This window comes from Staurois parvus, unplaced genomic scaffold (genome assembly GCF_062004578.1).
Source record: "Staurois parvus isolate SC_StPar_1 unplaced genomic scaffold, SC_StPar_1.0 ptg000149l, whole genome shotgun sequence".
Lineage (NCBI taxonomy): Eukaryota > Metazoa > Chordata > Amphibia > Anura > Ranidae > Staurois > Staurois parvus.
The window spans coordinates 152,838-180,000 of record NW_028317945.1 but is presented as its reverse complement, the minus strand read 5'-3'; the positions used below and the strand labels follow the sequence as shown (position 1 = coordinate 180,000).

At 44.3% G+C, this 27,163-nt stretch overlaps 1 protein-coding gene across 1 annotated transcript in view; it reads right to left on the bottom strand.

The window, feature by feature from the left end:
- The window catches only part of TNRC6B (trinucleotide repeat containing adaptor 6B), a gene marked incomplete at its 5' end in the record, with an annotated part of 282,305 nt that overhangs the window by 127,226 nt on the left and 127,916 nt on the right, over positions 1-27,163 (bottom strand). Inside the window, 2 exons of the mRNA XM_089674295.1 lie at positions 208-378; positions 13,851-13,999. Of these exons, the coding sequence (XP_089530421.1) occupies positions 208-378; positions 13,851-13,999 (320 nt within the window). The remainder of the gene's footprint in view (positions 1-207; positions 379-13,850; positions 14,000-27,163) is intronic.

The following is a 27,163-nucleotide window of genomic DNA, read 5'->3' as shown; positions in this document are numbered from 1 at the left end:
AATCTAGAAAAATAAGGAGCTACTTGGGTATTTTGTATAACTATGGTTTGTGGTGCAGCCAGAAATCTTAATTAGGCAAAGTAAGCATCCTGAAAAAGGAGAAGTTAGTGGCCACCAAATTAAGGCTTCTTACATCCTGTTGCTAATAATGCCACACAGGACAACCTGCCTTTAAAGGTGACCCAAAAAGCACACAAGGATTCTTACTTGTCTAGCAGCGAAGGTTTGGGGGTTGAGGCCCGAACCGATAGCCCCCAGGCCCACGGAAGGGAGCGAGGAGCTGGAGGGAGATAGCTTGTAGCTGGGGGAGGGAGAAAAGGGAGAGCACGGAGCCTCGTCCCCAAGGCACCCGTCTTGATTGGAGAAAGGCAAAGTCAGCTAAAGCCAGTCAGTGGGTGTTGGTTAGTGATGCAGCAGAAGGCAAGGGAAAAGGAGAGACAGAGAGAGAAATTCTATTGAATGCAAATGAAAGATGAAATCAGTGATCTAATCAAGCTTAAGAAATCACCATATTCATTCATATTTTAATGTTAGCAAATAAAAACAAAAGACTTAAATGACCAAAAAAAAGATCTAAATAGAGGCTAGTCAACACCTTCAACTTGCTCAATTGTAATCATTAATTTGGTTTGAAATTTTATTTCACGTTCATGAAAACAAAAGGTTATTAAAAAAGGTATCATGCCAGTTACTAAAATTAGGACATTTTAGACTTGATACTCAGCCTGGGGTACTGGTGGAAGCCAAGCCCAGTCAATCAAAATACTTATTAGCATTACATATACATGGTGTGGTTTGGATAATCCAGTTAAACAATGGCTACAGCTTCTTCTGAATTGATAAAAATGTTAATTTTTCAGCTTTGGTGCCAAATACCCAGATTTTACATAAAAGAGTTAAATCTGGTAAAAGGCAGAGCAAGATATGTAAACATGTATGCAAACATCAATTATAATATACATGCAATTTATACACCTATTTTCCTTAAACTCCCCTTCCCTCCCCCCTTCCCCACCAAATCTGCATAGCCTGTATAAAAAAATATCTGTGCATATACCTTTTTAATGTGATCCAGCAGCTCCAGCTCCTCTGTGTAAAGGCATGCTCCCTTCTGTATGTATATAGATCTTTTTTTATACAGCTTATGCAGGATAGGTGGTGGTGGTGGTGGAGCAATTTAAAGAATAGTTATAGTTGGCCTTCCACTTGAAATGACAGTTCCTAGATTCTGCTTACAGGCACTGTGTGTGACAATCTAAGGCACACAACAGCTGGTCATTTATTTTTCAAGGGGAAAGCAGGTCAAACAAGTCAGAAACCTGCTTCATTCCCATTGCTCCCATTCCATGCAAAGCATATATTCTGCTTCTCCTCTGTCCAATGGTCCTCCATTTTATATAAAGTACCTTTAGATACAATTTCTGCTTGTTTTTTTTTTCAAATGTTACTATTAAAGTACATTTAAACCCAAGAACTAAATGTAATCTATTGCAGCTTACCAGTCACTAAATGTGGTGCTGCATTCATTTTATTTTTAGGGCTTTTTTTTTTCTGTTTTTTACATTTTTACCTGATGATCCAACAGCAAAATACTTCTTGTCATAGGGTGACTATGCTTACTTACTGTACTTGTCTAAGAATATGTAGTATTGTCATACAAGTGTTTGACTACAGAACACCTTACTCTTTCCATAACACAGGGGGGTGGTATTCACAGAAGTGAACTGAGCAAGGCTGATAACAATGTTTGATATAGCACAGCACATGTTAGCACTGGATTCCTAGAAAGATCAACAGGCATTTTTTTTGCATTTGTCAAATAGATATCACTTTAAAGCGTTTGTAAACCCTAACAATGAATATATTTTATTTGCTCCCCTTTGGTCTGTTAATTATATCATTGGAAGCATTTTGTTATATGTTTGATAAGTGCGAAAATTATTTTTTACTCACCTGTAAAAACTGTTTCATGGAGTACATTACAAGACACTGGATTAGCCTTCGACAACTAGGTTATATATTGCTACGTTAAGGTGAATGAATATTGGCAAACAAAACTGTTGGGACCTCCATATAATAGTTCCCACTGACAAAAATCCTCTTCTTTTCAGCAAGAAATAAGGATTAGCATAAACAGAGAAGGTCCTGTGCCCTGTACTACACACCAAAAAACAGATTCTACAGACAAGTCAAAAACCTTTTTCTTGATCATGAAGTAGAGGACACAGGCTAGGCTTAAGATGATTGGGAGGTCCAAATGCAATACATAAAAAGGAGAGGCAGGCAACAGAGCAAACAAACGCCAACAGGCGTACAAGAGTATAACACCCTAACTAGAAAGCAGCTTGTAACACCTTACAGCTAAAAGACAGCAACAGCAGAAGTTTGAACATTCACTTGGTAAAACTTAGCAAGCATGGACTAGGTTTCAGCCATATATACCAGCAAAACTGGTGCATTATGCTGAGGAACCCAAGAAACTTCAAAAGACCAAGCGAGACATCTTATCCTGCAGGGAATAGACATTAATAATCACCTATATACCTATAGGATCCACCCAGCGATAGTGGAACGAGAAGCACATGCCCTCTGCAAGACATCAAAGAGAATCAATAGGTTTAAAGCCATAAGCTGACCAGTAAACACGTACAGCACAAACCACATCCAAACAGTGAAGAAAGACCACTGTAGGGTGTTTAGAAGCGGTCTAGAAAGATGGTAGGACAATGTCCTGATTAAAGGATAAAGTCACCATTAAAAAACATTTTTTGCAGGCTGTCAGTACTTGTAGCGTATTCATTCACAAAACTCTGTGAATGATTGACGTGGCTGCGTGGGGGAGCCCAGCACAGCTTTGCTCTTTTCAAATTGTGACAACAGGTTGGGGGGTGGGGTGGGGAAAGACTAGAGCTGCAGGAGCATGTAACATGTTCTTGCAGGTAAACTTGTACTTTAAGGTAAAAGGAAAAGACCACCTTGGACAGAAAAGAAACCCTGGGTCTCAGGACAGAATAAGAATAACCAAATCCTATAAGCCCCCCTAATGACCTGGGTTTTAACAACCAGACCCATCAAAGCCAGTGACCAAGAGGCTGGATGGTAGATTGGACCTTGAGACAGAAGATATACATGATCCGGTATGCATGAAGCTATGTCTAAAGCATTTTGTGCAAATGAGCGTCCTCAGGGGCCTCCAGTGTGCAGAGTAGCAGCCATGTTTACGTAGCCTAGAACTGGAATTTCCTTTTTCGTCGCCATATTGGAAAACTGGAATTTCCTATCATGAAGTCATCTAAGAGTAGTCTACCTAAAGTCTCATATTTATGTGGGCCACAAATGGAGTTGCTGTCATACTGATATAGCCAGATCACTTTAACATAAATGTGCTACTCTGCACACTAGAGGCCCCGGAGCACATGCAATTGCGCAATACATGTTAGGCTGAGCTTCATGTGTGACCTCACGCTGACATATCGGATCTCATGTAGAAAATGAGAAATGAGTATAGACCTTTTTTTTTTTCCTTAAGAGTTATTAATAAAGTTGCATTCATGTCCAGTCTGATATTTATGAGTGCAGTTATATACTGTATGTTGAAGTGGAAAACTCAATGGACGGATGGACATAATGTCATTAAGACCACATATGGAAATTCTTGGGATATGCACGCCTTGCTGCCCTCATTCATTATGTCAGTATTTTGTATCACATTACTCCCCGCCCCTGTGAGCCGGAAGGACAGCCCCCATGTAACCTTTGAGGATTCATTAGTGAGCATATATGAGAGACAGACATCTAGTCATTTGGCTCTGAGGAAGAGGCTAGTCCTCGAAACGCGTCAGCCTTTTGGATGTCCAGAGTTCTCAATACAGATAGACACACAGTGTGAATTGGACAGAGCTGTTCCTTCATAATTTATTGATCATTTGTGAGCATAATACTTATTATTTACATTCATTAAACATTTTTAAAGGTAATGCACTATACCGGTTCACCCTCTGTTTGTTTTTCTCGATTATATACTGTATGTTATCTGGTGAGCATTATATATAATAAAGTATATATTTTAATACATATTCACTATGGTCGCTCTATCTTGCGCCGGGATATTAGCTTTTTTCATAGTTACCTGATACAATACTGCCCCTATTGGAGGAGTGAAGTACCTAGATGAGATGGACAGAGGCTGAAACCATCTTAACCACTAGCGTACAGGGCACTTATACCCCCTTCCTGCCCAGGCCAATTTCCAGTTTTCAGCACTGTCGCACGTTGAATCACAATTGCGCAGCCATACAACACTGTACCCATATGAAATTTTTATCTTTTTTTGTGACAGATAGAGCTTTATTTTGGTGGTATTTAATCACCTCTGGGTTTTTTATTTTTTCTTAAACCAAGAACCACTGAAAATTTTGAAAAGAAAAAAAACAAAACATTTTTTTTAGTGTTTGTTATAAAATTTTGTAAATAAGTGATTTTTCTCCTTCACTCATGTGCGCTAATGAGGCTGCACTGATGGACACTGATGAAGAGGCACTGGTAGGTGGCACTGAAAGGCAGCACTCATATATGGCACTGATATGCGGCACTGACTGGCAGTTAGGCGGCACTGATAGGCTTGGATACAGCTGATCACATGACCGAGCCAACATCTTCGGCTCTTTCCGTGGATCGGTGATCCGCTGTGTCCGACGGACACAGCGCACCGCCGATCGCCGCGCTCCCGCAGCCACGCATGCACAGTGAGAATGGGAGGACGTTATATGACGTCCTCGCAAAACGAGAGAACCGCCTTGCGTCAATCATATTACTATATGGCGGGCGGGAGGCGGTTAAAGGGAACCTTTCAGATTTTAAACAGGTGTATTTGCTGCTTATGACTTGTCAGCAATTACTTTTGGTGAGTGAGTGGCAACGCACACACTTCTGGCGAATGTCCTTTTGAAAATGGTGGAGGATTTTGCAGATATATGAACTGCTCAAAAAAAAATGAAAGGAACACTTTTTAACCACTTGCCTACTGGGCACTTTTCTCCCCTTCGTGCCCAGGCCAATTTTCACTTTTCAGCGCTGTCACATTTTCAGTCATGCAACATTGTACCCATATGAAATTTTTATAATTTTTTTTCACACAAATAGAGCTTTCTTTTGGTGGTATTTAATCATCACTGGGTGTTTTATATTTTGCATTATAAACAAAAAACAAACAAAAAAAAAAGTCTGTTTCCATTACAAAATTTTGCAAACAGGCAATTTTTCTCTCACTGATTGAGGCTGCACTGATATGCAGCACTGATAGTGTCAGGGAAGGCCTGCCCATAGTGCAGGTGAAGTTCCGCGGAACACAAATTTGCGCATGCGCAGAGTCCTTACCAGTCAAACAGATGTGCAGGTACTTGGACATCGGCACTCGCGCATCTGCCACTAATGCTGGCACCAAAAGGGCTACTTAAACTGGCTGTAGTAGTTGTCCCATTGCCGTATGGTCTTTTCCCTGCTTGTGTTCCCTGATTCCTGTGATTGACTCCTGATACCAAACCAGCCTGTTCCTGATCTCTGCTTGATTGCTTCCTGCCCTGACCTCTGGCTTGTCTTGGAATATTCTTCTGTCTCTGCTCCTGTCTGATTGATCTTCCATTGATGACCTGGCCTGTGACCTGACTACTCTTCCTCCTGCTGCGGTAAGCCTGATCTGCTTGACCAATACCGAACCTGGCTCATCTGACCCTGCATCCTCAGCACGCTGCGCTCGAGTATCCATCCATCCCGCACGTCTACATCAGAACCCTGCTCCTTGCCTGCAACTCATCAGCTCACCTGCTATTACCGGACTGATCTCAGGCACTCATACCCCACCGTGCCCCTGCGACCGCTGTCTCACCATCAGCAGTCCTTGAGCCAGAGTTGTAAGGGAAGCCTGCCTCTTCACCTCAGACTCACTATCCAGGTACGTGACAGTACCATACTGCCATGTCTGAGCCTGCAAGAGGACCTTCACCTCTGGATGAGATATGTCAACACCTGACAGCACTGACCCAAGCAGTCAAGACTTTGCAGGAAGGATATGTGCACCTGGAAGAACGCATGCAGACCCTGGCTACACCTGCTCCTGCAGCTCCCTCTGTTCCAACCACAGCTGGGGCTCCAACTGAACCTCTCACTAATGTTGTTGGCATGATGCCATCTTCTGAACCCCGTTTAACTACTCCGGAGCGGTTCGCTGGAGACCGAAGCAAATTTAGAGCTTTCCGCAACGCATGTCAGCTCTATATCAACCTCCAGCCAAGAACCTTCTCCACAGAAAATGTTAAGGTGGGGTTCATTATCTCTGCTCCAAGGTGAGCCACAAGCCTGGGCCCATCGTCTGCTAGAAAGCCGTCACGCACATCTGAATATTATCACTGCTTTCTTTGACTCAATGGCCCAGCTGTATGACGATCCACAGCGGACCACCACAGCAGAAGCAGCATTACATGCACTCCAACAGGGTCGCTGAGCGGCTGAGGACTACGTCACAGACTTTAGATGTTGGAGTGCAAACACTAATTGGAATGATGCTGCCCTGCGTCATCAGTTCCGCTTAGGTCTTACTGAGGCCCTCAAGGACGAACTTGCCCGAGTTGGCATACCCAATACTCTGGAGGACTTAATCACTTTATCCATTCAGACTGACCATCGCCTATGTGAACGCAGGTTAGAGAGGTACACCCAAGTTCCTAGGTCTACATGGATGCTACCCAAAATTCCGGTCCAGCCCAGTATATCACCCAGAAATTCTGATCCTGGAACATCAGACACACCTGAACCTATGCAGCTTGGTTTGATTCGTCCGTCGCTAACTCCTGAGGAACACCAATGCTGCAGAGTAAACAATCTTTGCCTGTACTGTGGAGAAGGTGGCCATTTCGAGTATTTGGTCATGCCCTTCGGATTGTGCAACGCACCTGCTACGTTCCAACATTTTATAAATGATATCTTCAGAGATTGCCTTGACATCTTTGTCATAGTCTATCTAGATGACATTCTAATATTTTCCTCAACCTTGGAGATCCATCGAGAGCATGTTAAAAATGTATTAGGACGACTTAGTCGGCACAGACTTTACGCCAAGGCCGAGAAATGCAAATTTGAGCAACAGAGTATTCCATTTCTTGGGCTGATCATTTCCACAGATGGAATTAAAATGGACCCACAGAAAGTCTCAGCTATCTTGGACTGGCCAGTCCCCTCAGATAAAAAAAGGTATCCAACGATTTGTAGGCTTTGCCAATTTCTACCGGAAATTCGTTAAAAACTTCTCAGCCCTCATCTCACCCATTACCCAGCTCACCAGACTGCTTCCACTGGACTCCAGAAGCACAGGCCGTCTACGAAGCCCTGAAGGAACTATTCACAGCTGCCCCTATTCAGAGCCATCCAGGCTCCACACTGCCTTATATCTTAGAGGTAGACGCATCAGAAAACGCAGCTGGGGCAGTCCTTTCCCAACGGAAAGGACTCAAGGAATGAATGCATCCAATAGCTTTTTTCTCGAGGAAGCTCTCTCCAGCTGAAAAGAACTATGACGTAGGGGACCGAGAGCTTCTGGCATTGATGAGGGGGCACGGATACCGCACTGATATGCAGCAATGATGGGCACTGATAAGTGGCACTACTGAGCACTAATGGGCAGCACTGATGAGTGGCAATGTTGGGTGGCACTGCAAGGCACTGATCGCCGCTGGGGGCGCGCATTCTTGAAGGACGTCATATGATTCCCTCCCAGAACTGGACAATCACGTTGTAGCTGTCATTCGGCTATAGCATGGTTGGCAAGTGGTTAATCAGAGTATAGCATAAAGTCAATTAAACTCCTAAATATTGATTTGGTCAGTTAAGTAGCTGGTCACTGGTGTGAATGTCTCTTACTAAACAAGACTGACGTCCTCTAGTGGGCCCTGTGCTCTCTGCCTGGCACCATAGAGCTTGACTGGCATTTGCCATTGATCACAAGAATTGTCAGGTCTGCCTCTAGCACCCTGTGCTTCTCACCGATGAGAGCAGGTTCACCCTCAACACATGTGACAGATGTGAAAGGGTCTGGAGAAGGTTATGCTGCCTGTAACATTGTTCAGCATGACCCTTTTGGTGGTGTGTCAATGATGCTCTTGGAAGGCATATCCATGGAGGGACGCACAGACCTCTACAGGCTAGATAATGGCACCCTGAAAGCCATTAGGTATCGGCATAAAATCCTTAGACCCACTGTAAGACCCTATGCTGGTACAGTGGGTCCTGGGTTCCTCCTAGTGCATGACCATGCCTGGCCACATGTGGCGAGAGTATGCAAGCAGATCCTGGAGGATGAAGGAATTGATACCATTGAATGGCCCCAGCCTAACCCAACCTAAATCGCCTAACCTAAATCCAATAGAACACCTCTGGGATATCATGTCTCGGTCCATCAGACGCCACCAGGTTTCACCTCAGACTGTCGAGCAGCTCAGTGATGCCCTGGTCCAGATCTGGGAGGAAATACCCCATGACACCATCTGTCATCTCATTAGGAGCATGCCCCGACATTGTCAGGAATGCATACAAGCACGTGGGGGTAATACAAACTACCGAGTACCATTTTGAGTTACGGTAATGAAATTCTAGCAAAATGGATAGCCTGCTGCATAATTTTTTCACTTTGATAATGAAAGTTATCAACCTACAGAGGACTAAAATCAGACACACCCCGAAAATCAAATGATTACATTCCTAACACATTACCCAGTCCATATCAGTATAGATACCCAGCATCATAGTTTCCCCATTGAAATCTGATGTTTTCAAAGTGTTCCTTTAATTTTTTTGTGTAGTTTATGATGGTGGCTGCAGTTTCATATATCTGGTGAGCAATGCATACAACATTTCAGCACATATTTTATTAAATACTACACTATGGTTCCTCTAGACCAGTGGTGGGCAACCTTTTTTTTCAACTGAGCCAAATCTCGCCAAAACCACGATTGAAATTTATTTTGAGAGCCACATTTTTAAAACTGAAAATACATAGGATGGTACACTGTTTTTAGTTTCAATAAGTTTTTATAGTAATTCATCCCCCATATAGTAATTCATCCCCCATATAGTAATTCATCCCCCATAGTAATTCATCCCCCATAGTAATTCATCCCCCATAGTAATTCATCCCCCATATAGTAATTCATCCCCCATATAGTAATTCATCCCCCATATAGTAATTCATCCCCCATATAGTAATTCATCCCCCCTATAGTAATTCATCCCCCCTATAGTAATTCATCCCCCCTATAGTAATTCATCCCCCATATTAATTCATCCCTCATATAGTAATTCATCCCCCATAGTAATACATCCCCCATAGTAATTCATCCCCCCTATAGTAATTCATCCCCCATATTAATTCATCCCTCATATAGTAGTAGTAAGTAAGTAGCAAGTAGTAAGCCAAGTCCCCCCTGTGTCAATTCACTTACCTTTGCTCCGCGCGTTCCTCTCGCCGTGTCCCGCGCCGTTCCGGTCTTCAGGGCGGACTGTGAGAGGAGCCTAGCTCCTCTCACGTTCGTCACGCTGCCCCGCCTACACACATCCTGACAGCCAATCACTGGCTATCAGGATGTGAGTGGCAGCGAGACTGGCCAATCATTGCATTTGAGCGCGCTGCCCTGGCTGTTTTTTTTTGGATCACGCTGCAGAGTCCCTGCCGCCCGAGAGGAGGGAGGGGAGCGGGCGCCCGGCACACAAGAGCCGCATTAAAGCGTGTAAAGAGCCGCATGTGGCTCGCGAGCCGCGGCTTGCCGACCACTGCTCTAGACTGCTCTGGTATGTGAGCTTTGTCTATACAGCAACCTGATGCAATATTGTCCCTCTTTGGTGGAGTGACGTACCTGGAAGAGCTGGACAGAGGCTGGACCTGGCTTAGAGGGGACTCTACAGATTTCGATCAGGTATTTCTGCAGCTTATGATTTGGCAGCTATTATGTCTGGAAAGTATGCATTTTGTTTTGTGATTGGCAGTACATACACGTTTGGTAGATGCCCATCTGATGGCAATGAATAACCTCACAGACATATAAATTTTGAAGGACTTTTTCACAATTGATACATTTTATTTGTATTTCGATTTTGTATTATGATTCATATTTTGTGGTGGTGCATAATTATTTATAACCTTTGAAGTCTAAGTAAATAAACCTTGAGGATAGCTGCCCATACACAGTTATTTTCTAGAGCAGCCTTTTTTCATTTTTGTTATTTTACCCTGGTTGAAAGGATTGCTCCAGATGAAGAAGGCAGAGGAAGTTGGCTGGCAAATTTTCCACTGGTGGAATGTGTGCCACAGTCAAGGCTGGAACTTGGCATTCTGCCCAGATCAGAATCAATTCTACTTCCTTCTCTGCTGCCTGACTTCTTGTGCCTCCTTGATGGCTGATGCAGACCACGGCCCTGATGTTGACTGAACCTGCATTTTAAGTCCCTGAAGCTTAGGTGGCCATTGCTGAAGGGACAGTCTCATGGTCCTGAGCTTCAGAATATTTATTGGAAGTTTGGACTCCTCTGCTGACCAGGTTCCCTGAACCATCAACATTCTGAACACCCTGCCCCAGCACTACAGACTGGCATCCGTCACTGGACTAGAAATCCACCAAATGGTGAAGAGGGAAGCAGAGAGATTCAAATGCATGGGGTGGTAAAAACACTGAGTCAATGTGTCTAATGCAGGTAGGATGAGGAGTTGCAGAGGGCTGGATTGAAAATTGGCATAAGGTGCTGCTTCAAGTGAGGCTACAATTAGTCCTATTATCGTGGATGAAAAAGCACACTGAGGGATGATGTCTGGATTGGAGTATCTTTGCTGGGGAGTAATGACACCTCATCTTTTCTCTCGTCTTGACTATTGTAACTCCCTCCTCATTGGCTTACCTCATCGCAGGCTATCCCCTCTTCAGTCTATCCTGAATGCTGCTGCCAGATTCATCCACCTTACTAACCATTCCATATATGCCATCCCTCTCTGCCCTCCACTGGCTTCCCATTGCCCAACGAATAAAATTCAAAACATTAATAACATATAAAGCCACTTATAACTCTGCCCAAAATTACATCACCAATCTTGTCTCCAAATATCACCCAAACCATACTCTCCGCTCCTCGCACAACCTCCTACTCTTTAGCTCCCTTGTCTCCTCCCATGCTCGTCTCCAGGACTTCTCCAGAGCGTCCCCCATCCACTGGAACTCTCTACACCAATTTATCAGACTATCGCCTACTCTGCTCACTTTTAGGCGATCTCTGAAAACCTCTCCTTTTCAGTGAAGCCTATCCTGCCTTCAGCTAATAATGGAATCTTCTCTTCCTCCTACCAGTCCATCCCACACAGTTATTACCATTTGTACCACCAGCCCCTCCTTCTTAGATTGTAAGCTCCAAGGAGCAGGGCCCTCCTAACCCTCTTGTATTGAACTGTATTGTTGCTGTATTGTCTCCCGTTATATTGTAAAGCGCTAAGCAAACTTTTGGAGCTATATAAATCCTGAATAAAAATAAGAATAATATCCTTCAATAGCAGGTAATCCAGATCAGTCAGAACATGGGCCAAGATTTTCATGACTACCTTAGGAGCGCTGGATTGGACAAACAGTACAGTCACAAACTGAAAATGAGAAACGCTGGTTAAGGGAAGGGGAACTGAAATGTAGGTTGATGTCAACTGACACCAGTAGATTTCCCTGCTGCAGAAATGCAATGGTTGACCTGGCTGGAGTGTCCGAACTTCAGACTCAAAAAGTCTACAAACACTCCTAGCTGAACCTCTGCATAACTAGTCCCCAACCTTCAGTAACTGGAACAGCAGCAATATTTAAGTGGGGACACAGCATGGAAGATTATACCTCTAATAGGGTCTTCAGGGCCTGTGGATCTCCACTTCCCTGGCCTGTATAGCACCCTACTGCTGTACTGTGTACATATGGGAAGCACCTAATACAGGACCTCTTATTATACAAACTGCATTCCTAGGGGCCAATCCAGAAATAATGCCACAATCCCCCCAAAAAAACAAAACAAAAGACAACCCACAAAAAAAAAAAAAAAAAAAAAAAAAAAAAAGGCGGTCCTGATTGCTAGTGTGCAATCAACAAGGTAGCAACATACAGCTGACCAAGACTGTTCTGTGGTCTATGATCAAGAAAGGAAACGTTGATCTTGTCATAATTTAAGTGCTGTCCTGTGTGCACTGTTTGTGTTATCTCAAACAGCCCTTTTAGTTCTCATCTTGGACTACATAATGTTTGGACTTTATGTTGTAAAGATCTAAGAGTGGGAATGACTGAGTAGTTTAGCAAAATACAATAAGCAGGGCTGGCAACTATAAGGCAGCGGGCTGAATGAAACACAAACTGTCATGATCCCCATATCCACATCTTCCAGCTAAGCTATTGTATTCTGTTGGCGGGGAGACTTCTTCGCCTTCAAAATACACTGATCAGCGCTGCAGACTATAGCAATACATTGCATAATTCTATTTCCCTGGTAAACTACTCAGCCACTCCCACTCTCAGATCTTTACAATAAGGCTGGGCATACACTATACAATTTTCTGTCCAATTTCTGCCCAATTTCCTTCAGATTTACCTTCAACTATGCAGTGCAAGGGCCTGCCTAACTGGATACAATCAAAAGTCTTGTTTAGGTTTGACCTCATATTATATGGTGTTCGGTAAATCTAAAACAAAAGTCTCAAGAAAAAGTGTATAATGTATGGCCAGCCAAAGTCTAAACATTCTGCTGAGCCAGCTGACTTTCAATCCATGCATGGCGGACTTCAGTCTGTAAAAATGCTGTGTGTTGTCAGCTCACAACGGGATATAGCAGACAAGTCCATCTCTGGTCAATTTTTCTGTATTTGCAATGTTTTTAAATTGTTTTTTAATGTATAAGACACATGAAACGTGCATGTGTTGCATAGATATATAGAAAGGATATTTTTTTTATAGATTTTGCCTCGACATATGCTTTAATGGTTAATGAATCTAACAACTTTAACAAGGAAAGTTACACAACTCTAAAGTGGAACTTTAGTGAGAAAATTAAGTCCTGCTATATCACTTTAGGATGTCCCCTTTTGTAGGCGTAGCTATGTAAAACATTACACATAAGTGCCTATGCTATGTAAAATCCAGTATCACCCTGCTCTGCACATGCTTAGTTGCTCTATTGTTTGGCACTACACTGAAAATGTAGAGGCTGATCTGTTGAAAGCCTAAAGATTTGTTGCTGCTTATGGGCTCTGGGCTTCAGCAAAATGGCAGCCTCCAGCAAGAAGAAACAGGAAAAATGCTTTAGGCAATTTACAGTGAACACTAATTTTGGTAGCATAAATATTAATGTGGAATGTGTGTTCCTTAATAAAAGTTCCACTTTAAAACAAAATTGCAAAAAATGGGAACAAAACACAAATACAAAATTGTAAATTGTGCAGCAAAATCTTACTATAAAATGAAAGCTTATAGTGAAGCAACCAAAGAAAGCAACAAGATAAAAGCAAGTGTAAAGCAAAACCAAATCAAAAACTACCATAACATGACAGTATTTAAAATAATTTAGGAAAAAAAATCCTTCCACCGAAAAATTTCATTTGCAGATGTGCACTGAATAGATTAGCTGGATACAAGCTTTACATATGCCCTATATATAATATGCAGGTAAGGTCTTTCTTTCAAAAGGGAATATTTCTCAAGGTAGATCATCACTTCTACCACAAAATAAATGTATTTTATGCACCTCAAGTAGTTAAAGCTTAACTATAGGCACATAATAAAAACATTGAGAATACTTACCTTCTCAAAATAAGGCCCGCTGTCTGCGGCTCCCATCTCTTTGGAATTGGGCAGACGGAAACCAGACCGGTCCTTCCGCATCATGTCATTGAAATCCCCGAGATTAACACCCCTCTTGTCTGCCTCAAACTTCTTTTCTGGAAGAACACCTGTGGGTCAAGCAAAATAAGGATTTTTATACTTCGCAAAAAATCTCTCTTTTAAAGTCCACTGAGAGACATGGGAATAACAGGATTTTTTTTTTAATCACCATAAAATCCTTGTTCATTGATGGACACAGCTCTTCTATTCTTAACAATAGGGTAATATCGCCACCTACAGGAGTAGGACACTAGGTAGAAAAATAACTAAGCACTGCCTTTGGACAGTCCTAGCTGGTATAAACCCATTCTTTGCTATGGGCAAGCCAGTTAGTCACAAAGCAGTATAAAAAGGAATGAAAAACTCAAGAAGAAGGGTGGGTGTTCTGTCCGAACGAAGAAGGGATTTTACGATAATAAAAAACCCAGTTCCCTCTTACGTTCAGACACAGCTCTTCTATTCTTGACCATAGGGACGTCCCAAAGCAGTACCTCAAGGAGGGGTGGGTAAACCAAAAAGAAAACGGACAACCAGGTAAACCTGCCAACCACCCACACAAACCCCCCCTCCCTGGGGAACAAGGGACAAGCAAAACAAGAAGTAGATGTGAACACAGCAACTTGGTAAACCCTGGTAAAGGTGTGCACAGATGACCTAGTAGCCCACCTGGCAAACCACAGATGCTAGATGACGAAACACCCAAGTGGCACCGATCGCACTGGAGGAGTGTGCAGAGACAGGGAAGGTGGAGCATGACCTGTAGTAATAGAAACCCAAAAAACCTGCTGATCCTTCAGGAAAAAGAGGCAGAGGAAGCCAACAGGCCATTCCAGGGGCCAACTGAGAGCACAAAAGAAAGGGTCTGACCCTCGGAGGGGAGCCAAAGCAGAGGGGTATGTATGAACTGGTCAGATCATATCCAAGGAGAGTCGCACAACCTCGCAAGATAGAAAGGCTGTGGACACAGGAAAAGCAACCACAAGAACTTAAAAACACCACCTTCATAAGGCAGGAGAGGCACAGACGAAAGACCCCCTTATCCCTGTGTAAGGTCAAAGAGGAAAAACATACAGGATAAGATCACCAGCTCCGACACCCGACGTGTGGGAAAGAAGGCGACCATAGGGGCAATATTCTGAGATAGCATAAGTGAGGGAACATTCCGAATACTCCCAAAGGGAGGCTCCTGGGGAGGCCAATGCGCTGGCTAAGCTCAAGTTCCACGGTGGCAATGGGGAACAAACAGAAGGGGCCCTTTGGATGAAGGTAAGAACCAAGAAGCACATGGCCAGGGATCGCAGAATAGGATTGCAAAGGGGGGACCTGGCCCTGAAGGTAGCCTATGTTCAACTCCCCGATGGAAAGGTCAAAAACCTGAGCCACTGAGAAGGTGCGTGAAAGGATCCTTAGTGCTTCACACTTGGCGATGTAAGCCTTCCAGGTGTGATAATAAATCTCTTGAGAGCTAGACCTGCATGCCTCCATAATAGTCAGCAACACAGACCCCGACAATCTCCTGACTCCTAGAATCAGGCTTTCAGTAGCCATGCTTGCAAGACCATAATCAGTATGGAAAATTGGTCCTTGGTACTGAAGATCCATACCAAAGAGCAGCCAACAGGGAATGCCTGTGACCAGCCAGCCACCAGAATGACTGGGATCCCCCTTCTGCCTTTATCCTGCACAACGGTTGAGGAAGGCACTTGAGGGGAGGAAATGCATAAATGAGACTAAACTGACCCTATGACCCCACCAGTGCACCTGTTGCATCTGTCAGGGGCCCCTTGCTTTTGCCATGAAATTAAGCACACTCCCACTGAGGTGAGGAACCAAAATATCCACATCTAGGGTGGCACAGCATAGGCAGATTGGGCGGAACATGTCTGGGTGTAGGAACCTTTCCTTCATCCACCATTTGACAACTGAGGCATCCACCTGCCAGGTCCCGAATGTACACGGAAAAGAGAGCCGGTTTCATGGTGGTCCACCCAACAAAGGATGCATGCAGCCTCCAGCGCTGTGGTCTCACTCCTTGTACTGCCCTGGAATAGAATAAGCCACCACGGTGGCATAGACAGATTCGAGCCTGATTGGGCACCCTCGGAAATGATCCATCCATCAATCTAGACCCGCCTGAGCACCAACAGCTTCAGGATACAGATGAGCAGCTAAGCCTCCTCCGACATTCAACAAACTTTAGCGGAGTTCGACCTCTGGATCCCTCCCCAGTCCGGCAGGCTAGTGCCTGTTGAGAGTACCATCCGGAGAAGGGGGAGATGGGATTTCCCTCTACAGTAGGGAGGGAGACTGAAGCCACCAAAGGAGAGAGAAGCCCTGGCCGAAAGATCCCAATTAATCTGGTTAACCAGGAAGCGGAGGATTTATCCTATAAGAAAATTCTCTGCAGCACTGTTGCATGGGATCACGCATACAGGACCACCTTGAAGGTGGACACCATAGGGCTCGGGCCCAGGCCTGTATGCAAGGCTGCAGGGCAGACCGTCTGCTGGATGAAAGCAGCAGAACCCACAGGCTGAAATGTCTGGAGCTTGTCTATTGGGAAAAACCCAAATGGGAGAGACCCATTCCGAGGATCCACCCAGATAATTCCACCTACTGGTCGAGGGTCAAGGTGGTCTTTTTGACTTTCAGGGCTCATCTGATTTCTTGAAAAGTTGGCATCCTGATCATCACGTAGGTGAAGAAGGGAAAAAAGTGCACTAGCTGGGGAGGATCGTCCAGATAACAATTCTTGCAATCCCCTGCAGTCTTAGCAACACCAGTACTGAAGCCAACATCTTGGCAAGAAGCCAATGAGCGGAGGCCAGGCCAAAGGGAAGTGGCACAATTAACAATGCGCAACTAATAAGGAGCAATGATACCTAGCCCAGATAGGGACGAACAGGTACACACCCCTCAGTGGCTATGGAAGGCAGAAAATTGCCTTGGGGGGGGGGGGGGTAATCACCACCGAATGGATGGATTCCAGGTTGAACTTCTGCACCCACAAAAGGGGCCTAGATGTCCAAGAACAGGCACCCCCAAAACCGCTTTGGGACATTCACTCCATAGAGTAGCAAATCCTGCACTACCCCATGCAGATCTCCAAGACAAAGTGGGGTGCAGCGAAGATTTGACAGAAAGAATATCTCTGGGAGATATGCGAGATACTATCTTGAAGCCAGACTGCCAATGCATGGGACCAGTCATCGAATATGAGAGGGGGTCCACAGGCTGCAACCCAACAAAGGCAACCCCCCCATGGAAACAGATTGGGGCAAACCTTGACATACATGACTGTCTGCTTGCTTCGGGGTCACATGTACCCAGAAACACTAGGATGCCTTAAAGGGATTGGAGTCCCCGTTTGAGGAAGGAAAAACCATGTGCAGAAAAAGAAGGATCATGCATACGAAGCAGTTTCTTTACGCTCATGGGCTGTGGGAAGAAGGCACTCCTGCCACGGCATGGTGTTGGCATTCCAGGTAGCCCTAAAGAGATGTGAACCCAAAAGAGCAAATCCACTCAGGCAGTTTAAGACGACTGGTTCGGTGGACCACCACTCAAATACCTCTGGTAAGACAGCTGAAAGAGCAGCGGACTGCATCGTGCACTTACCAAGAGGTCCACCAGTTCCACTTATACAGTGGACACCTGTCCGTTACTCAGACCTTTTGTAAAGAGCCTGCCCACTCAGCAGGCACCTGAGCCACCAAGTCCATGACCAATGTCAGGGCACAACGTCAAACCAACAATGGTAAACAGTGCGGGTGACTGATTATGCCTTACAGGCTGCTGGATCCACAAAGGCAGAAGACTCCTCCATCAATATCATGGGTGCCTTAAGCAGCCCAGGGGGGTGGGTGGGAGGAGAGGGGGAGGAGGGGAACCCCTACCGGAGGGAAGAACCACAGTTTCCGAAGGGCCTCCTCAAAAGGCTAATGCACTGAAAGGCCTTTCAGAACCCAAAATGGCACAGACGTTCTCATTCTCACAAATACCTCATTAGGCAGAAGAGCAAAAAAAAAAAACCCTAACTGCCCGCTAGCTTATGCGTACTTAAAAAAGGACAGCCCTCAAGGTTTCTTCACTTAGGAACTTTTCATCGTACCAAAACAGTGAGTCCACCAGCACCACTATTTTTGCATGGCAACATAGGCAGAGGGCTCATCCTTTCTCTCAGGGATATCGTTGACAGTATCTTGAAACTACAGGGATGTGCAATATTGCAGAGCCGGACCAACAATTACTGGGAAATACGCCGAACACATAATCCATCCACCCCAATGCGGCCATGTAACCAAGAAGAGTAGCAGTGGTAGGGAGAAATGCAGACCACCAGTCATCTGCAGGAAAGGCTCCTTGACCACTGCCAACAGACTCGAAGCCCACCAGGGTAGGCATTACCTACATGCTGAAGCAGACTGTCCTGCCATACGTGAGATCACTAGAGAGGCAAGGGAGAGAAGAGCAAATGCCCTAAAGGTAAATTGGCAGTAGCCGCCCTCCACGGGGCCCCCCCCCATAACATCACAAACCCATAGGGGCCGCTAGGCTTAGCCAGCGCATCAGTACGTAGAAAAACTGCCCATAGGAAACATGGCGAGCGCTGCAGTCCCGTCCATCCCTCTGACGGGTAGTGCTTTGAGGGAAGACTATCGGGAAGGGGATGCCAGGATTATAAGCATCAGAAAACCACAGAAAAGGGCAACTACCCATAAGAAACATGGAGGCACAGCAGCAAAGCCCAGGAGGCCGAAAAGCCACTACCTAAATTTCTGGATAGCCTGACCGCATGTGGTGGGCAAATCCTCGGAAGGGTCCAAAACGGAGTGCCCAGGCAAGGATGAATCCCCCACTCCCGCATCTATTAACCCATGTCCATGGGGACCCCAGTGCCTGTTCATATGTGCCTTCGAGATGTTTAACTTGCAGGTCCGCCTGATCCACGATAGGGCTTGTCTGGTCCAACCCAGCGCAAAAGTAAAGGTCTGTGCACGCTTCTTGGCCAGACTCGAGCGACCACTGGATCTAGATTATGCAGCCCAGCTGTTGACTGAAAACCTCTGAACGAAAAATCACAGGAAAAAGCAAAAAAAAACAAAACCTATGGAACCTGCAGGTAAGAGCAGGGAACTAGGTCCTTACTCCTAAAACACTAGGCAGAAATAACAGAGCCGAGAGGGGGTTTATATAAGCTAAGACTGCACATAGGTTGTGCCAATTTCTTTTTGGCTACCGTCCTATACTTGACCATAGGGTTAAACTGTCACCTACAAGAGTAGAATAGCTGTGTCCTTCAATGAGCATAAAAAATAGTAATTATTAGACATTTATGTTATATTACTGACTACACAAGGTTGGGACACAAATGCCAAGCCTGCCCACAGCTGCAGATTACGAGACAAAGGATAGTACTATGAAACAGTGGTACATCTAAAAAGCAGTCAAACTGAGGGGTGTATAACAAAAAAATGAAAGGCTACCAGGCTCACAAGGAACAGACTGAAAGGTTAACAAGGGTGACTCAAGGAAGCCTACAGCACCACCTAAAGAATCTTATGACAAACGCAGACATCGTTGTCCCCATGACAAAAAGGGGCTGTAGCTGAGAAATAAACTGAACAGCACAGACAACATGCAGACAATAGAGGGAAATCATTTTAGAATGTTTAGGAAAAGAACAGACATGGTAGAACAATGTCCAGGAGAACATGAATGGAAGAAACCACTTTGGACAGAAAAAAAGACTATTGACCTCAAAACAACCTTGTTCTTACGTAGCTTAAAAAAGGGTTCTTTACATCTTAAGGCTGTGACCTAACCAAGAAAGGCAAACTTGTGTTTAGGATAGACATGGGAATATCGCTTAAAAGTTAAAAGAGTGGTCCTTAAAGCACTGACAGAACCAGGTTGATGTCCAGTGGAGTCCCGGAGGAATGTACAATGGGGGGGGGGGGGGGGGGGCTCTTACAGAGAACTGCTAGCTCAGAGATTTGACCCTTAATGGTACTAAAAGCCAGGTGTTGATTCAGACCAGACTGGAGAAAATAAAGGATTTGTTTCAAGGAGTTCTTCCTGGGATAAAAATTTCTTCCAAGAACCATGGCTGTCTGCGCCAGTCCAGGATTATCTTCTATCTTGATCCTGCGAAGTAGGCAGGGCAGGGGTTTAGAGAAGGGAAAGCTTAAATCAGGTTGAATCTATCCCACAAAATCATCCAGGTATCCACTGCCAAGGCCTCCCTTGATCTGGAGAAAAACCTGGAAACCTGAAGGTCTACGTCAGGCATGCTACTTCTTTGAAAGGTCTAGAAACACCTCAGGGTGAAGAGATTACACTCTGAAGTTCAGACTACTGAGGAGGTCTGCACTTTCAGGCTCTGCATGCATGTGCTGTCACTTACAATCAACGCATTTCGCCATATGTTACATGCATGCGGAACATGGAAGTGTTGGATTTATGGTGTTTTAAAGGGGCTGTGTCAGTATTTATTATGATTATATTTTAATAAAGTGCTTATGTTTTTAAAATATTTTACTAAAGTGCTTATGTTTTTAAAATATTACTACATTATGGAGGTTGCTTTTTTCAGATATACATCAAGAAATTGGGGTAAAGCAAAAGGAAAAGCCAAACAATAAGCCTATACCTAAAACCCTATACAATCAGTGCAACACACCCTAAAATAACACAACCTACTGAGGAAGCTCAAATTTGGGGCGTGACATGTATAGGTGGAAGGAGCTGAGCCCTAGATGTTTTGAATTGACCATCCGGGAGAGCGGGGTGGTGAGCCATGTACAAAATATACATTATATGCTGGCTTGTTTCTTACATCTTGTAAGTGTTTTTTAATCTGGGCGCTAATAGTTTTATAAATAGAGAGCACCATGGTTTCACTTTTCTGGTTTTCATAATACATATTATATGAGAGCTTCCACTGGAGGAGAGTATACTGTGGCGGTTCCAGGAGAGAGGAGCTTGTGTTAGACCACAGAGGGTGTACACAAGTGTGAAAGCATAATGACCCATTGATGAGCTCAAAGTGAGGTGAGCAGGTTTTTCACCTAATGGTGGTGGCACGGCTGGCACTGAAGAAGAGAGAAGATATATTTTATACACATTGCACAGTGATGTTATAAGAGACTTTTTCATGGGACTTTAGCCGCTTGTTCTCCAGAGGATTTACTCCCCTTCCTGACCAGGCCATTTATTGCGATACGGTGCTGCGTTACTTTAACTGACAATTGTGCGGTCATGCAATACTACACCTCAATGAAATGTATGTCCTTTTTTTCCCACAAAATATAGCTTTCTTTTGGTGGCATTTGATCAACTCTGTTATTTTTTGTGCTATAAACAAAAAAAGACCAATTTATAAAAAAAAAAAACAAAACAAAAAAACCACACAAAAAAACCCCAAAACAATATTATTTAGTATAAAACATGTCCAGTGAAATAAAAAAAAAATCAAATTTCGTCATAAATTTAGAACAAAATGTATTCTGCTACATGTCCTTGCTAACAAAAAAAAATCCCAATACGTGTAAATTAATAGGTTTACGTGAAAGTTATAGCGTTTACAAATGGCAGAATATATACTGGAATCCCTACTCAGCCGATGGTCATCTGTCTACTGAATTATCATAACAGAGATGCGGCCCAACCATGCAGCTACGGCTAAAGATTGCCTTTGTGTCAACAATGCGGTGGTCTCCCTGTTTCCGGATTATTCCACTCATTCGGAAACTGCGGGCGAAATTCCAATTTGCTAAGCAGAAGATGCGTGACCATGCATTGCCCTATGTGATGTTTCCTGCTAGATTACAGGTGACCCATCAAGACTAAGCACATTTCCTTACTACCCCAGAGATTGTGCTCGAATAATTAGAATCTGCTTGTGTTCGGATACAACCCCTGCCCCCACACACAACCTGATGGGGTCCTTCTTTTTTTGTGGTTCTTTGTGATGCTTGTGTGGTGTGGCAAGGCACCCGATTACAGGTCTTTGATATTTTACCCCTTAGGGAACTGAAGATTGCTTGCCTGTGGCTGCCGTGTTGGAAGGTACCTCCTACTCAGCTTTAGTAGAGGTTTCTTTTGTATTCAGCTTTTTTTTCTTCCTGAACTTTGACTCTCATTTAACACCTACGGTCATGTTCCCTGACCTAGGATTCCATTTTGGGATGAAGCTTGCTCTGTAATTTTTGAGTAGGGCAGGGATTTGGGAATTCTTGTCCCTTTGTATATTTTAGGACTATTTCTATTTTTGTTTCACTTTTTTTTGCTATCTGGTGGTTTGCTCGCATGATTGCGGTGTGTGGGGTGTGTATGGTGTGCTCTCTCTGGCAGATCTTGGACTGTGGCCAAGGGGTAATATTCAGACACATGCCATGTCACCAAACTTAGTTTTTTCTATGGCTAATGTCACCTTTTTCTCATTTAACGTGCGTGGCTTGAAATCTAAATTTAAGCGAGCAAAACTTTTTTTTTTTTTAAGGCCCACCAACCACACGTTCTCAGTCTTCAAGAGATGCACTTGATGGGCTTGAAGGTAATGGCCTTGAAAAACCACTGGGTGGTCTGGGCAGTACATGCCACACTCTCCAATTTTGGCAGTGGTGTGTCTGTATTGATTCGCAGAAAGGGTCTTTCCTGTGCCTGTATTCACATCCTCTCTGATCCGCAAGGCAAGTATGCTATTCTCCATATTACTATCCATGCTACTCAGCTTATTTTGGTGGTAATATATGCACCTCCTATAGGGGAAGCCATGGTCCTTACAGAAATTTCTGTGCTTTTAGCCACTTTTCCACATTGCCTTAAGCTCCTATTGGGAGACTTGAATGCGGTGATGGATCCTATGCTAGATAGATTAAAACCATTATCTGACAGTAAATTTTTTAGCTAGCTGGTGCATGGCTTATTACTATGTAGACATCGAACGTTGGAAATTTCCTGTTACTCTGGCCTACTCTTGTCAAACTAAAAACGTATAGGGCCATGTCTAGAATGGACTATGCCTTGGCCTCCTCTGACATGTTGCCCTGGGTAAGATGTCTTATCTATCTCAAGTCATCTCAGACCATTCCCCCCTAAAACTGGACTTAGAACTGGGATACAAACTTGCTTACAACATCTGGTGGCCTGATCCCCTGTGGGTATCTTCTGAGGAGATAGTTTACTGTGTGCAGCAAGACTTGACTGAATAATGGACACACAATACGGATTCAACCTCTGTAACTAGCACTTGGGATGCCTTTAAGGTGGTTACTCGTGGTTCTTATATTCGTCATATTAATTCATACTGTGTGCCTCTAATCAGGCACATCTGAACTCACTGGAGGTGGACTTGGACTCTGCCCGTTCCAAGTTTGCTATGCATCCTTCTTCAACTTCTCACAATGCTCTGGTGGAAGCCCATAGAGCCCTCCAATTACATACAGTGGAAATGACACGAAAGCAATTATATCTGTCTGCCTGCCTTCATGAGCATAGTGGGAAGAACAAGAAATTGCTGGCGAACCTGTCTCGACTGGACTTCCCTGATCTTACTATATCCAGCATTACTCTGAGTGGTTCGGCTTCTACTTATCATCTAGAGATTAATAGAGCCTTCGCCTCTTACTACCAAATCCGCCCATGTGATCAGCTGTGGCCCATTCCGTAGCCATGTGATCAGCTGTGTCCAAAGGACACCGTGATCACAGATCACGCGCAGTTCCCCACCCCAGGGGGTGTGCGAGGGGCACGGTTCTGGGAGGAGGTCCATTGACGCCCTGCCCTCCCAGAACTAGCTGACCATGCTGTAGCTGTCTTTTGGCTATCACGCGGTCGGAAACACATTAAAGTAATTATTTCACTTGTGTACACCGACCAATCGGGTTTTATGTCAGACAAGAGAACATTTGTTAGTATCAGATGACTTTATCTGCATATTTATGGGACCGTGTATCACAAGCGCAGTGGGCTGGTGTTGGCTCTAGACATTAAAAAGGCGTTTGACACTGTTAGGTGGTTAATTTTAACAGAAACAGCCCAGAACAGCCCTCCCTGGACCCCACTGACCCAAACAACCTTTGACCCATCTCCCTGCTGCCATTCACATCCAAACTCCTTGAGCGCTTAGTCTAAAATCGCCTAAGCTCCCACCTCAACAACAACAACCTCCTCGACCCCCTACAGTCTGGCTTCCGTCCCCTACACTTCACTGAAACTGCCTTACTCAAACTCTCCAACGACTTGCTAACCGCCAAAGCTAATGGCCACTATTCAGTGCTCCTACTCCTCGACCTCTCCGCGCTTTCGACACAGTCGACCACCCCCTCCTCCTCAAAAAACTACACTCCCTTGGCCTCAGAGACTCCGCTCTCTCCTGGCTCTCGTCCTACCTATCACAACACTCCTTCAGCATTACCTATAACGCTACCACCTCCCCCTCTCTGTTGGGGTCCCTCAAGGCTCTGTCCTCGGGCCCCTTCTCGTCTCCATTTACACCTCCTCCCTTGGCCAACTGATACACGCTCATGGCTTCAACTACCACCTCTATGCCGACGACACGCAAATCTCTCAACCCCTCACACCCTCAGTCTCCGCCAGAATCACAAGCCTACTGAACGACATATCAGATTGGATGTCGCTCCACTTCCTTAAACTGAACCTCTCCAAAACCGAGCTCCTAATTTTCCCCCCAGCCTGCGCACCCCCCCCCCCTACTGACTTCTCCATCACTTTCAACAATGGCACCATCAGGCCCACCCCACAAGCCAGAGTACGTGGTGTCATTCTTGACTCCAATCTATCCTTCCAGCCCCAAGTCCAATCGTTAACAAACTCATGCAGAATCCACTTCCGCAACATCGGCAAAATATGCCCATTCCTAACCCCAGAAACCACTAAGCAGCTCATCCACTCCCTCATCATATCACGACTCGATTACTGCAACTCCCTCCTCACTGGACTGCCTCACCACAGGCTATCCCCACTTCAGTCGATCCTGAACACGGCAGTCAGACTCATCCACCTTACCAACCGCTCCGTTTCCGCCACCCCCCTCTGCCAATCCCTCCACTGGCTTCCGATTGCCCAACGGATCAAATTCAAAATGATAACACTGACGTACAAAGCTGTCCATAATACTGCCCCAAACTACATCACCGACCTAATATCCAAATACCACCCAAAACGCACACTCCGCTCCTCACAAGACTTCCTTCTCTCTAGTTCCCTGGTCTCCTCCTTCCATGCCCGCCTTCAGGACTTCTCCAGGGCATCAGCCATCCTCTGGAACCCCAATCCATCAGACTAATCACCTACTCTCCTCTCCTTTAGGCGCACACTGAAAACCCACCTCTTCAGGGAAGCCTACCCCACCCCCTGCTAATTGCCGATCTCCTCCACTCTTCCTACCACTCCATCCCCCACAGCTTTTCCTCCTGTACCACTATCCCTTCCCTCCTAGATTGTAAGCTCCAAGGAGCAGGACCCTCGAACCCCTCGTGTATCACATTGTATTATTATTGTATTGTTTCTCATTGTAATGTACAGCGCTGAGCGAACTGTTGGCGCTTTATAAATACTGTATAATAATAATAATTTTGCTCTGGCCATTAGTTTATTAAGTGGATTCAACTGCTACATACTAATCCCAATTAATGTATAAAGAGATTTATGATAAAGATCGCATACAATCCAATACCAATTGTTTAGATAACCCTCTATGGCAAAATGTAACCATCCATGACATGAACTCACTTTATGATCTCATGGAATTGTGGGAGGAGGGAAACCGTGAGACTAATGAAGGCAATCTGGAAGACATTCCTTCATTTCCCCTTCCAATGTCTTATAAACCTAAGTCTCATTCTTTTCCTCTCCTACAAGCTAATCCCAACATTTGGGCCTTCAAGCAAAAGGTGTGCAAAGAAATTTTAGAAACTACGTGGGGACAAATTCTATGTCCAACCTAACACATTTACAGAAACGAGCCCTATCCTCTCTTTTTAAACAATGAATTGTTAAGCCCTCAAAGGCGGAAATATTGTATTGATGGATTTTGATCAATATCAGTACATGGTAATGAATATTCTAAGTAACCGAGCATGGTATAAACCAATACCCTCAAGTCGAGTCACTTACACAGTTATTGTATATAAAGCAATTATCAACCGAGCCTACCGCCAGGGAATTATAGACAAGAGTACACCGATCGATGAGAGTGTCAACTTTTTTCAAGAGGCGATTTGCAAGATGCCATAGGGCAAATAACCTGGCATTGCTTTATTGATGATGTCTTTTTCATTTGGGGAGGCACCTATTCTGAACCACAACTATTTCTCTCTAAAATGATGAACAATCAATTCAATTTAAAACTTACCACCAATCGTGGCAAAAAAGCTATTACGTTTCTTGATGTTTCAATATTTGTGAATAGTGATGGAAGTATTGGTTCCTTACTGTATACGAAACCGACAGCGGGAAACACCATTCTCCACGCCACAAGTTCACATCCCAAATCTTTAATATCTAGTATTCCATGTAGCCAATATTTAAAAATTGGCTTAAAAATGACTTTGAGAGTGAAGCTAAGGCTTTACAGACACGCCTCTTGCAACGGGGCTACAGTAGATCTTATCTAAAGAAAGCCTATAATCGAGGCCATAGACCTGAACAAGTCTCAACTAATTAATCCAAATCTAGATCTAGCCCCCCCCCTACTACTAGAGTAGTTACTCGTTTCACAGGTCGAGAACAATTAGTACATGCAATTTTAGGTAAATTTTGGTATCTGCTGCAGGCAGATGATATGGTTTCTAAGTAAATCAGTTCTTCACCACAGATTACATTTTGTAGCTCTAGATCCTTATAGGATTAATTGGTACAGAGTCACTATGTAAGAAAGGATCTGTCCAAATCTAAACAAATAGGTACTTCGCCTTGTGGAAAATGTAATTTTTGTCGTTTTCTGTTAAAAGCCACTACAGTTAATTTACCATGTACACACCAAGATGTTCAGTAAATTGTCACTATGGGTGTTGTATGCCTGATGCTATGTGACTGTGGGGCATTCTATGTGGGTAAAACCAAACTGATGTTTTTCCAATGCATCCGTGATCATATATCCTTAATTGTTAAAAAAAAAAAAAAAAAGGACCGGAAACTCATATTAGCAGACATGTAGGTCTATATCATAACTATGACCTATCTAAAATACACTTCTTTGTGCTGGA